Source organism: Sceloporus undulatus, chromosome 4 (assembly GCF_019175285.1).
Source record: "Sceloporus undulatus isolate JIND9_A2432 ecotype Alabama chromosome 4, SceUnd_v1.1, whole genome shotgun sequence".
Classification (NCBI taxonomy): domain Eukaryota; kingdom Metazoa; phylum Chordata; class Lepidosauria; order Squamata; family Phrynosomatidae; genus Sceloporus; species Sceloporus undulatus.
Genome location: NC_056525.1, coordinates 174,165,969 through 174,179,116, shown reverse-complemented (window position 1 = coordinate 174,179,116; position 13,148 = coordinate 174,165,969). Strand labels below are relative to the sequence as shown.

Here is a 13,148-nt window from a genome sequence, read left to right as displayed (position 1 = left end):
GTTCTTGTTTTAGTCATCTTGTTATTATTATTTCTGTCTCACCTTTTTCCCACAGTGGGACTCAAAGCAGCTTACGATTTTTAAAAAATTGTTAAAAATCCACAAAGTACAAAAGTTAAAACACAATTAATCAGAAAAATAAAAATAAAAACCATAAAAATAAAATAATGTATTTTAAAAATAAATTATTTAATACAAATAAAAATAGATAACATTTTTTCTTTAAAAAACCCAAACAGATCAGCATAACAGTTAGCAATATCCACCAGCATATTGTGTAAGGTGGGCATTATATTGTCATTGTTGTGTGCCTTTTAAGTTGTTTCTAACTTATAGCGACTCTAAGACAAGCCTATCGTGGGATTTTCTTGGCAAGATTTGTTCAGAGCATGGTTGTCTTTGCCTTCCTCGGAGGTTGAGAGAGTGTGACTTGCCCAAAGTCACCCACTGGGTTTCCATAACTGAACTGGGAATCAAACCCTAATCTCCAGAGACCTAGTCCAACACTCAAATCGCTACGCCAGGCTGACTCTCCTTATATAATCACTCATCTGTTGGAACAGAAAAGGCTTTGCTTGTCTGTGAAAAAGATATAAGGAGGGTGTAGGTCTAACTTCTCTGGGAAGGGAGGTCCGGAGCCTGGGAGCGGCCTTTGAAAAAGCCCTATCCTCTTGGCTTCTGGGAAGAGTTCATGTTTCATTTGTCCTTTATTTTGTTGTTGTTGTTAGCTCAACCCATGGTGACCCTGTGGATGTAGGGTTGCCATAATTCTCTACTAAAAACTGGGACAAAATGTAGGACAAAATTTAGACCAAAATGTAGGACAATTGTAAGATAAAATTTACCCCAAAATGTAGGACATTTAAGAAAAATGGAGGACCTTACTGTCCTACATTTTGGGTTAAATTTTATCCTACAATTGAGCCGGGTGGCTTTTTTGCCCTAAACCAATGAGCCGCCTATGGGTGGCTTTCCACTAAAATCAAAAGACTGCCTTCCAGCGACCATTAAAAATTATCTTATGTCCGTATCCTCATATGATGCAGGTACATTATATGATATTAGTACCCAATACATATTATGTATAACATGCATTAATTTATTTTCTCCATGAATATATATTAGTACATAATACTATATTATCACCCGATACGTATTATGTATCATGTGCATTAACTTATTTTCTCCATGAATATTAAGAGCAAAAGTAATCTACAATTTTACCCAGAAAGAGTATTAAATATTCAATAAAATATTCACTACAGCCCTTCCCAACCCCCTGGCATCCCTGGGTCCCCCGATCCAGGTGTCCCAGGGCCCCCCCACCCCCCCCAACCCTTGGGATGCCTGGATCTCCCAATGCAGGGATCACCCTAGCCCTCCCCCCAAACCCTTGGGATGCCTCTGGAAGCAGCCAGGCTGAGAGAAGGCTTGGGGAGGAAGCATTTGCTTTCTGGCATTTTCCCTGCCCAATTGCCCCTGGGGCCAACCTCCAGAGGCCTAGTCCTGGATGCTTGGAGGTGGGGAGCCTTAGACTCAAACCCTGGTGGCTCCAGCTCCCTCCATCTTCTGCTTCCAGCCATAAGGAGAGCCCACTGTACACATCATCAAATGGCTTAGGTTAGTTCATCTTTATCCTACCATGTTGAAAAATGGATGGATGATACCCTAATGCCTAACAGCACCTCATGGTACTGTCTAATAGCACCTCATGGTAAGGCTGAACGTGGATATTCCTGGCTGTAGTCAGAGCTCTATGCATGTTCCCTATCATAACTATTCTATGACCTAATTCAAAAATTTCAGTTGAGACACTGTCTCATACTGATTTTCAACATTCATACAGATTATAAAACTTCTTTTAGTTACCAAAATATTGGGTGTTTCCCTGTCTTTTCCCATCCAGCGAAATAAACAAAAAATAATTCTAAACCTCTAGATTCACAGTTCCTCATTCAACCACCCTATATGTGAAAATGTGGGAAATGTCCATATGTTGACAAATACTCAAATATTCAGTACACATGTAATTCTGCTTTTGCCTTATATCTTTCAAAGACTACTGTGTGGAATATAGCATTAAGCAGAAGTGTTTATGCAACTGAGGTTTCTCCTGTTCTTACTGCTTCCAAACTCAGGGTCCCCAATGTCCAAAGAAGATTTTATGGGTATATAGGGGAACTTCCTCTTCTGTCTGGTTCTGTTGATGGTAAAAGTTCAGTAGATTTCAGAATTTGGTTTTCTTTAGCCTCAACTTCTGCAAATTTGATTTTTGTAGTTTCATCCTTTCTGGATATGGTGGAATCTGATATACCTCTGCCCCTAAAATAGAAATGAAATTGTTTTGTTTAGTGAATCTTTATGGAGGAAGGTGATAATTTTAAACAGTTGCAATAATGTTCAAATTTCACTAGAAACATAATCTCAATGCTAAAATAATGGAAGGAAAAATGCAAAATGAACATTGACTTACTGCTTTTTTTTCACACATAATGAAATAATTCTTTCCACAAGGAGCACTATTGCTAGGAGCCAACCAATGATTCCTGCAGTAGCAATGGCAGTGTAGTTTCGCAGGTGTCCAATCTCTGCTATTTTCTTGTCCTGAATTCCTACATGGATGTAACACAGAAGTCTATCATATTAATGACAATATCCCATCCTGGAGGTGCATCATAATGTATGCCATCTGGAGTGGTGCGCACCATCATGGTGCCCTGGGGATAGAGTTAGGGGCTGCATCGTCAGAACTCTGCGCCTATGAGCACAAACTGCCATGTCCTCATTGGTCTAGATGATGCATGCCCTGACTCCTCCCCTAGGGCACCATGATGCCGCACGCCACTCCACACGGTGCGCAGCATCATGGCACTCCTCCAGTGCTGTGTCCAAAGGTTTCTTGCAGCTCCATTTTGTGCCCTCAAAAGGCTGGATCAGGGCCGGGTCGTGAGGTTGCCTCAGCCCCAATCTGACTAGGAAAGAGGTGGCGTCCTGCCACTCCTTGGGGTCAGTCTGTCAAGCCCCTTAAATTCATTTTGATTAACCAGGCTTTACTTATTCTGTGCTACATTTCCAATCTTTTCATGACACGGCCAATTTTGCATCCAAATGTATTTACATTTTAAATTTTCTCCTTCACAATGAAACCATTTCTTCCCAGTCCCATGCACAAATGTGGCTTCCAGTTTTATAAACATCTCTTCAATATTTAAGTTAAGCCCAGATCTCTTCTGTTACTATTTGGTTAACCCCCATATCCTAGGATAAACAGACTTGCACTGTGTTTGTTTTAAGATCATAGAATCATAGAATCATAGAGTTGGAAGAGACCACAAGGGCCATCCAGTCCAACCCCCTGCCATGCAGGAACTCTCAATCAATGCATCTCCGACAAATGACCATCCAGACTCTGTTTAAAGACTTCCAAGGAGAGAGACTCCACCACTCTCCGAGAAAGTGTGTTCCACTGTCGAACAACCCTTACAGTCAGGAAGTTCCTCCTAATGTTGAGATGGAATCTCTTTTCATGCAGTTTGCATCCATTGGTCTAGATCCTGTTCTCTGGAACAGCAGAAAACAAGCTTGCTCCCTCCTCAATATGACATCCCTTCAAGTATTTAAACAGGGCTATCATATCACCTCTTAACCTTCTCTTCTCCAGACTAAACATCCCCAGCTCCCTAAGATATTCCTCACGGGACATGGTTTCAAGACCCTTCACCATTTTAGTCACTCTCCTTTGGACATGCTCCAGTTTCTCAACATCCTTTTTGAATTGTGGTGCCCAGAACTGGAGGTTTGCCTTGCTGTCCTCAGAGGGCCAGGAGAATGTGCCAGTGGGTTTCATAGTCAAACAGACAATCAAACCCTGGTCTCCAGTGTCAAAGTCCAGTAGTCACACCACTATACCATGCTGGCTCAAGTTTTAAATCACCTCCCTGAGCTTCAGCATAAACACCTGCAAATTATGTGAATTTAGGATCACAGTCTAGCATCCCAAATGAGCACATTTCTTTGCTTCCTTCAACAGCAAAGTAAGTATAAATGGAGAACATTTAAAAGACAGGACCACAAAAACAACCAGAGAGAAACTCTCCCAGATGAGGCAGACAAGTATCTGATTAAATTCTCCTAAATCAATTACTTGGTGTTGATGTTGTTAACTGCTATCAAGTCAACTCTGACTTATGCCAATTCCATGAGTGAGAGCCCTCCAAGTCAGGGTCTTCCACAGCGCTGCTGAGGTCTTCCAAATTCAGGTCTGTGGCTTCCTTGACTTGAGTCTATCCATCTGGAATGTTGGCTTCCTCTTTCCTACTGCCTTCTGCCTTACCAAGCACTATTGTCTTTTTTAGGGAGTCTTCTCACGATAGGGAGAGTTCAGGTTGTTTTACCCATTTATTTTTAGCAATCCACAGTATCTGTAGAACTCTTCTCTAGTACCACATTTATATGTAAGCTGCTTTGATTGTTTGGCAACAGGAAAGCGGGGTATAAATAAATAAATTATTATTATTATTATTATTATTATTATTATTTCAAATGAATTTATTTTCTTCCTATAAGGGAAGCCAACAGCTACAAGCCAATCTCTTAAACATTAGAGAAAAAAACTAAACCTTTTTCTGTGGCTCACTAAGCAGGAAGCCTCAATCTCATTAATCCTTGACAAAATTAGTGTGGACAATGCAATGTTTTGATTGACTCAATTACTTCTGTTGACATGCATATAGGTGGGAGTGATCATGTTCTCCTGGAGTTTGTTATACAATGGAAAGGAGAAGCCAGGCATAGTCAGACACACATTCTAGATTTTAGGAGAGCGGATTTTAGTAAACTTAGAGAAATACTGGGAGTGATCCCATGTACTAAAAGATAAGAGAGTTCAAGACGGATGGAACTTCTCAAAAGGGAGATACTGAAGGCACAATTTCAAACAGTACCAGTGAGGAAGAAAAATGGGAGGTGTCTGAAGAAACCTAGTTTATTTCATTAATGTACAATTGTAACCTCCAAATACTGGGGGGCAGTACTGATAGTACTGAGGCTGGATGGCCATCTGTCGGGGATGCTTTGGTTGAGATTTCCTGCATGGCAGAATGGGGTTGGACTGGATGGCCCTTGTGGTCTCTTCCAATGCTACAATTCTATATAAATATATAACAAAATAGACCAGTTGAATTGCAACCAATTTCATTAAGGAATTCTAAAACCTCTGAAAATAATATGACATAATAATCTCAATTTTAAAAATATAAATATTTGTTTTATAATTCAATTCCAATTTTCACTGAAAAGGGAACATTTTTACCTTCTGCTGTGGTACTTTCTTTCACTTCAGGATTATAACTGATTTCTGATATCGCTGGAATATGAGTGCGTGTTTTACGGTATGTGCCCTTTCCTTTTTCTGGGAAATTATTGTCTTTCAATATAAATGGGCCCACATTTGTATGTTGGTTAAAAATATTGTTGGCTACAATGTGAACTCCAGGGAGATGTCTTGAATTTCTTAAATCATCATCAATCTCAATTTGGCTCAAACTGTCAGCAGAATGGATTTCTAGATTAATATCCTTTAACCTTAGCGGTATACCATCATTATTAGCATCATTGCTGTTCTGTTTTAAGTCTTCAAACAAAGTTTTCTTCTTTTTATTGTCTGTAGTTTCTGTGCCCTTCACGTTCACAGCTGGAGGCTCCATAAGGAGTTCGGCAGAAACTTTGTTCGAAAGCAAAATGGAAGCAGCAGATTGCTTCTTTACAAATAATCCTGAAAGAGAAATGAGATAGCTCATGGTCACACAATGGGTTCATAGAATCATAGGGTTGGATGATACCCCAAGGGCCATCCAGTCCAACCCCCTTCTGCCCTGCAGGAAATCTAAATCAAAGCATCCCCTGTGACAGATGGCCATCTAGCCTCTGCTTAAAGACCTCCAGCACTCTCTGAGGGACCCCTAGTGGTGTCTAGTGTAGTACACGAACACGCTAGCCACTATACTATGTTCTTTCTCTTATTTCCATGTATAACCATGAAATTCTACAACAGACAAGGAAGGTTAACTTAAATGACTCACCAACCCTACCTTAATAGAGTCCATCCATCTGGCATGTGATCTTCCTCTCTTTCTACTTCCCTCCACCTTTCCTAGCATTATTATCTTTTCCAATGTGTCATGCCTTCTCATAACATGGCCAAAGTACCTCAGTTTAATCATCTTGGCTTCCAGGAAAATTTCAGGCTTGATCTGTTCTAGGACCAATTTATTTGACGTTTTTGTCTGTCCACGGTATCCTTAGCACTCTTCTCAAGCACTGCATCTCAAATCAGTTGATTTTCTTCTTATCTGCTTTTTTTACTGTCCTGGTCTCATACCCGTACATGGTGATGTGGAATACAATGAATCATAGAATCATAGAGTTGGAAGAGACCGCAAGGGCCATCCAGTCCATCCCCCCACCATGCAGGAAATCTCAATCAAAGCATCCCCAACAGATGGCCATCCAGCCTCTGTTCAAAGACCTCTAAGGAAGGAGACTCCACTAACTCCGAGGGAGTGTGTTCCACTGTCAAACAGCCCTTACTGTCAGGAAGTTCCTCCAAATGTTGAGGTGGAATCTCTTTTCCTGGAGCTTGCATCCATTGTTCCGGGTCCTGTTCTCTGCAGCAGCAGAAAACAAGCTAGCTCCCTCCTCAATATGACATCCCTTCAAGTATTTAAACAGGACTATCATATCACCTCTTAACCTTTTCTTCTCTAAGCTAAACATCCGCAGCTCCCTAAGTCTTTCCTCATAGAACATGGTTTCCAGACCCTTCACCATTTTAGTCGCCCTCCTTGGACACACTCTAGTTTCTCAACATCCTTTTTGAATTGTGGTGCCCAGAACTGGACACAGTATAATAATAATAAATAAATAAAGTTTTTATTTATATACCGCACCTTCCATAGATCAGGGCGGTTTACATAAATTACAGTACGCGTACAATAGTTAAAAACAACACCATACAATATACAAAAGATAAAATAAAACCAGCAAAAGCCCCAGTAGCCCATTTTAGACTCAGTTGAGGCCTTCGACTGTTCCATTTCACCCAACCTTCCTTCATCTTCCTGACTCTGTTCTTCTTTCAACTCAAGGCTTTGCTTCTGGTATTCCAGGTGGGGCCTGACCAGAGCGGAATAGAGTGGCACTATTACAGTATTTCCCTTGATCTAGACACTATACCTCTGGCTTATGTAATTCTAACCTTTGTGCTCTTTGGGATCTTTTCTCCCCATTTATAATCTTCTTCTGATTTCTTGACTGCAGTCCCCATTCTGTATAATGTTTGATCCAAGGTGAGGGAACTCTTTTATTATTTCAATTTTCTCACCATCTAGGCTGAATTTGTATAGATCCTCTGTGGTCATTATTTATGTTTTCTTTATGTTCAGCAGTAATCCTCCCTTGCACTTTCTTCCTTAATCTTTCTCTGTAGTTGTTCCATGTATGTGATATTTTATTTTAGTAGTATGGTGTCATCTGCTTATTCTTCCTTCTATCTTCACTCCTCCTTCTGTGTCCAAGCCTGCCCTTCATATGATATTTTCTGCATACCAATTGAACAGAATGAGTGAAAGGATGCAGTCTTGGCTAACCCCTTTGTCAACTGGCAACTTCTGTTTCTCTGTATTCTGTTCTGATATTAGCCTCTTGTCCTGAGTACAGATTTCTCATCAGGACTATCAGATGTGGTGGTACTCCCATGACTTTAAGTGCATTCCATAACTTTTCATTATCTATACAGTTGAAGGCTTTCTATAGCATATGAAACACATTGTTATTTTCTTTTTGAATTCCTTGGTATGCTGCTCCATTAGCCGTCATATGTTTACAATATGGCCCCTAGTGCCTCTTCCTGAACCCTGTTTGCCCCTCTGGGATATTAGAGGAGAATATATTAGAGAAGAAGAAAAAGATTCTAAGAAATGCAGAATCCCATTGTGTTATGGGGTAATGGCCCCCTCTCAAATTATCAGCAACATCCCATTGCTGGTTCCTCTTTCTTCTCTTCTTCAGGCCTGTGCCATTTCTAGTGCAAAAAAGGAACATCCATATATGGGTACTGAAATGCCCAGCTTTAGATACATGGACATGTGGACATGTGGACAGACTTTGTTTTCTGGATGAATGGTCTATGCCAGGAATTTCCCAGGGGAAGTATATGTCTGCTGGTTCTACTACACCTCTTAGCAACATTTGGATCCAGGTTGTTTAGAAGATATGCAACTTGAGGGCACTATGCCATGGTTTCATTTCTGTTTGGCTGAACCTCTCAGAAGCTGGAACTGGTCAGTTGTTCAGCCTCTTGGCCTTTAGCTTATTGGATTCCGCAAGGTTTACTACTGTCTCCCATGCTTTTCAATATCTACATGAAGCCTCTAGATCCCCACATGGCCAGGAAGACAACGTTAACTAACAAGAGAAATAATATCTAAGACAGAATGTAGACCTGTGACTCTTAACATCATCACTTGTCTTCTCTTGTATGATTTTTAACATCTTTGCCCCACGGAGAAGCCAGTGAAGCTTTGAAGACTTGTGTGATGTATTTTCTGCATTTTGGCTGGGCAATAAAAGGACCACCCTTTTGTGGATTTTGATTTTTGTTGTATTTTGCTGCATGGCCAATACGGCTATCCCTGATAAGCCTCAGTTTTATATCCTTTGTCTTCCATACTGCATAATTAAATTGTCTATAACATTAAAAATGATTTAAACATACAACTCAAAATAATAAATACAGCTTTCAAATTGTACAATTAAAAGCATTACAGCATCTTATTAGAAACACTTTATTAAAAAAAAAACTTCAATTCTCAGAGGCCCATTGGAATATAAAAGTCTTTGCATGTCAATGAAAGGACAACAAGGAGGGGCCCAGTTTCTCCCTCTCTGTGAAAGAAGTTCAAGCCTAGGAGCAGCATAACTTCCAACTGTCCTGATTTAGCAGCAACAGTCCCCATTCATCCTCTGTCATCCCACTTTTCCAGCTGCTTTAAAAATGTCCCAAATCCTCTCTCCTCCTCCCATGTTCCTCCTTTGCACTTGATTTACTTCAGCTGCTGCAAACTAAGTGCAAAAGTACAAAAGCACTAAGCATTTAATTAGCAGGGAGAAGAGGAGACAAGGGGGCAGAATCTTGCCCTTCCCAGTAGGTTCAGGCAAAAGGAAACTGCTGTGGCTTCTAGCTTGTGCGATCATCTTCATTGATTACTTTTGCCATTATAACCACATTCTGATGTTGCTTGACTACACATTTACCCGTTTTCATTTGATAATAACATTTTTTATAATGCCCTTCCCATTGAAGGGCGGAACATCAAACATATGCAATCAAATAGAGACAATAAAACCTAACTGTATAAATATACATTTAAAAACTCAACATCCCACCAACTGCTACCCATCTCCCACTAGCAACCTCAGGCACAACTCAGCAGCTTGATCTGGCAAATCAAAGAGGAAGGTCTTCAACCCCTTATGAAAATGAGTGAAATCCTCCTCCATCCAGATATCCAAAGGTAGATCATTCCACAGAGACAGATCTCAGGATTGAGTTTCAGCCTTAAAAGAGTTGTGTGCATCAATGGGATACACAATAATCCTTTGCCTGTAGATTTTCCATTCCTAGTTGCTGCATGCCATGCTAGCTGAGATGCCAGGTACTGGAGGAGATTAGAACACAGAGCACTAAATATAAGAATCAAATATTTAAAAAGGGCCCTGGCCCAAACTGGTAGCCAGTGAAGAGTTCTAAGTAGAAAATAACATGTGAGTATTTAGAAAAATTTAAGACAATGCAGATTGCACTTTTCTGAATTAAATCCAGAGAAAGACGAGAACAAGAAAATCACCAGAAGGCTATTGTAACGATCGAGGCATGATACAACCAATGCCTGGATAAACAGATAGGCAGTCTCAGTGGTCAAGAACCTAGGCATCCTATGGATCTTCAAGAGAAGGAGATTATAGGTTTTTGCTGTCACTCCAATAAAGGGGTGCAGGGACAGATGACCATCCAGCAGGACTCTGAGGTTCCTGGAAGCTGGAACAGGAACCACTGTGCAACCCTGTAAACTCAGTGGAGGGCATGAAAGATAGGCTACTGGACGGTCAGTTTGAAACGCCAAGATCTCAGGGTTTTTTTCTATATTCAGCTTAAAATAGTGGGTGGCCATCCACAAAGAAATGCTCAGTAAGCAGTCCATCATAGACCTCTACACGAACGCATCATTTAATTTAAAACTCTGGAAAATCTGTGTATCATCCAAATAAATATGATACTGAAAATCAAAATCTGAAATAAAACATCCAAGAAGATATGTATATAATGAAAAAAGAAGAGGGCCCAAACGCTGTTCCTTATGGCACCTCTAAAGTTATAGGGCACGTTTTTTACATAAATCCCCAAAATGAAACAGAGGAGGAATAATCAGATAAAAAAGATTTAAACCACAACAAAGCATTCACCATTATTCCAAATGATGGCAACCAGAACAGTAAAATCTGATGATCCAAATTGTCAAAGGCTGCAGAAAAATCCAGTAGAGTCAAAACAGGTGTTTGATGCTGAGCCTTATCCCCTAAAATATCCTTTACTACATGGGTTACAGTTGAATGGCCTAGATGAAACCTTGACTGAAATGGGTAAATAAATAATTAATAAGATCATTTGTGAAATGTTGAAGAGTATGGAAACAGCCCCCAAGGGAGCCTTGTCTCACACCTTCACCAGACATGGCTGTGAAGGTGGTGAGTCTTTCCTGAGGATCTTAGGGTCTGGGCAAGTGCAAACAAGAAGATATTGTCAGAGAGCTTGGATCTAAGCTAGCATAAGAAATATGTTTTGAAAAGGGCCTGAGCAATGGAGAGGAAAATAGTTACAACCAATCTGCCAGTAAGGGACATAGGGAGATGAAGTCTGGTAAGGGACAGATGGTTGTTCCCAAGTTGTATCTCAACCTAGAAAGTCAGTGGCCTTGCTGGTAGCTTCCTTGGGGTGCTTGTTTGGATGTTTATGGTTGCTGTTCATGTACATATACAGAGCAATCCCACTTCTTTGGGTGGGAAGAAAAGCAGCATTTTGCAACCCCCTGCTGGGCTTTCACTAGAAGAGAAGGAGTGAAAACATCGGTTTGTCCGCCCTCTTTTTGTTCCTTTCTTCTTGGCTACAGTATTTGTCTCATATTGGAACCAAAAGGAGTCAGAGTATGTATCCCACACCAAGTGGGATTCACGTTACAAGAAAAGGGATTTCACTTAACATCATGAAGAACTTCTTGATTTTATGAATGGCCTAGAAGTGTGGTGGACTCTCCTTCTTTAGAGGTTTTTAAGCAGGATGGCACCTCTCAGGAGGGTTTTATTTGTGCATTCCTGCATAGCAAGGGTTGAACTAGATGGCCCTTACCTGCATTTTGCTCATTTTGCTCGCTGACTGTTTTAACTGGTGCGCATTCCCCCTGACAGTAGTTCAAGAGGAGAACAAGCAGAAATATCCCAGCCGGTTTCTCCATGTCAAAAGAGACAAAGAATACAAAGGGACTGGGAAGGAATTAACAACCCAGAGACTAAATTCAGGTAGTAAGCCTCATAACTGTCAAAAGCCCCTTTTATGAGGGGAGCAGCATCTCTGGTTGCCCTAGTAATACTGTAATTACTTTTATGAGGGGGGCAGCATCTCTATTACTAGGGCAACCAGAGATGCTGCCCCCATCATAAAAGGGGCTTTTGACAATTATGAGGCTTACTGCCTGAATTTAGTCTCTGAGTTGTTAAACCGGCTGGGCTATTTCTGCCCTAATTATTGAGTGGTTCTCAACCCATGGTGACCCTGTGGATGAGACATCTCCAAGACCCCTGTCCTCCACTGCTCTGCTTAGTCCTGTAAATTCACACCCGTGACCTATTTAATAGAGTCCGTCTATCTAGCGTGTGCCCTTCCTCTCTGTCTACTCCCCACCACCTTTCCTAGCATTATTGTTTTCTCTCATGAGGCCTCTCTCCTCATGATATGTCCAAAATACGACAGCCTGCGTTTTGTCACTTTGGCCCTCAGGGAGAGTTCAGGCTTGATCTGCTCTAGGACCGTGTCATAGTGGTTTCCAAGCAACGTGAAGACTATAGGAGGGAAGGAAGAGAAAGGAACATTGCCATAATAACTGAGATGCAGTCTCCATCACATGTGTAGTATGGTTTGAGCATTGGATGTACACTCTCATAGCGCTGCTATTCTGCTTTTACTCCTCTGGCTGCCTCCTGTTGCATTCTGGGGTTTGTAGTTCAATGAGGCCTAAGAGCTCTCCGACTGAGGATGCTAAATGCCTCTCCCTCAACTGCAAATCCCAGAATGCAACAGGAGGCAGCCAGAGTGGTTAAAGTGAAATAGCAGCGCTGTAAGAGTGTAGTGCAGTAATCTAGCCAGAATCCCATAGCACTGAGCCATGGCAGTTAAAGCGGTGTCAACCTAGGTTATCAATCCCCAAACTGTGCCCTTTAAGAGAATTTTGGACTTCAGCTCCCAGAAGCCTCAGCCATATTGGCTAATAGTCTGGGATTCTGGGAGCTGGAGTCCAAAATCCCTTTATAAAAGCACAGTTTGGGAACCACTCCTCTGAAAAACAAACCTCCCCAGACAGTCATTTGCTAACCTATGGTCCTCAAACTGTGCTTTTGGACTTCATCTCCCAGAATCCCAGGCTATTGGCCAACGTGGCTGAGGCCTTCTGGGAACTGAAGTCCCCAAATCCCTTTATAAGAGCAGTTATTGGGGACCTCTGTAGATAAACAAACCCTCCCAAGTCATTCGCCTATCTATATCTCTATAGAGAGATACAGATATATATAGATATCTATAGATATATATATATAGATATTAGGCGAGACTGATATATATATATATTCCTTCCCAGTCTCGCCTAATATCTATCTTCCCCCCTCCCCATCTCTCTCTCTCTCTCTCTCTATATATATATATATATATATACACACACACACACACACACTATAATAAACTACAATAAAAACATATCTATTTCCAAGTCTCGCGATAGGAAAGCTTTAGCGCGAGAGCCTCGGGACTCGGAGTCTATAGATAT

General features: G+C 41.1%; 1 protein-coding gene across 2 annotated transcripts; it reads right to left on the bottom strand.

Annotated features, from left to right (window-relative positions):
- Positions 1–1,352: 1,352 nt before the first annotated feature.
- Positions 1,353–13,127, bottom strand: LOC121928888. 2 transcript variants are annotated; one of them, XM_042464183.1, is made up of 5 exons: positions 13,078–13,127; positions 8,395–8,397; positions 5,312–5,773; positions 2,474–2,612; positions 1,353–2,322 (listed from the first exon to the last, which is right to left on the bottom strand). In XM_042464183.1, the coding sequence occupies exons 3-5, from the start codon at positions 5,703–5,705 to the stop codon at positions 2,163–2,165; spliced, it is 693 nt and encodes a 230-aa protein (XP_042320117.1). In that variant the 5' UTR covers positions 5,706–5,773; positions 8,395–8,397; positions 13,078–13,127; the 3' UTR covers positions 1,353–2,162. The 2 variants fall into 2 exon arrangements, with proteins under 2 accessions (XP_042320117.1, XP_042320116.1); XM_042464182.1 differs by lacking the exons at positions 8,395–8,397; positions 13,078–13,127 and having other exon boundaries at positions 5,312–5,887.
- Between the last annotated feature and the right edge of the window lie 21 nt (positions 13,128–13,148).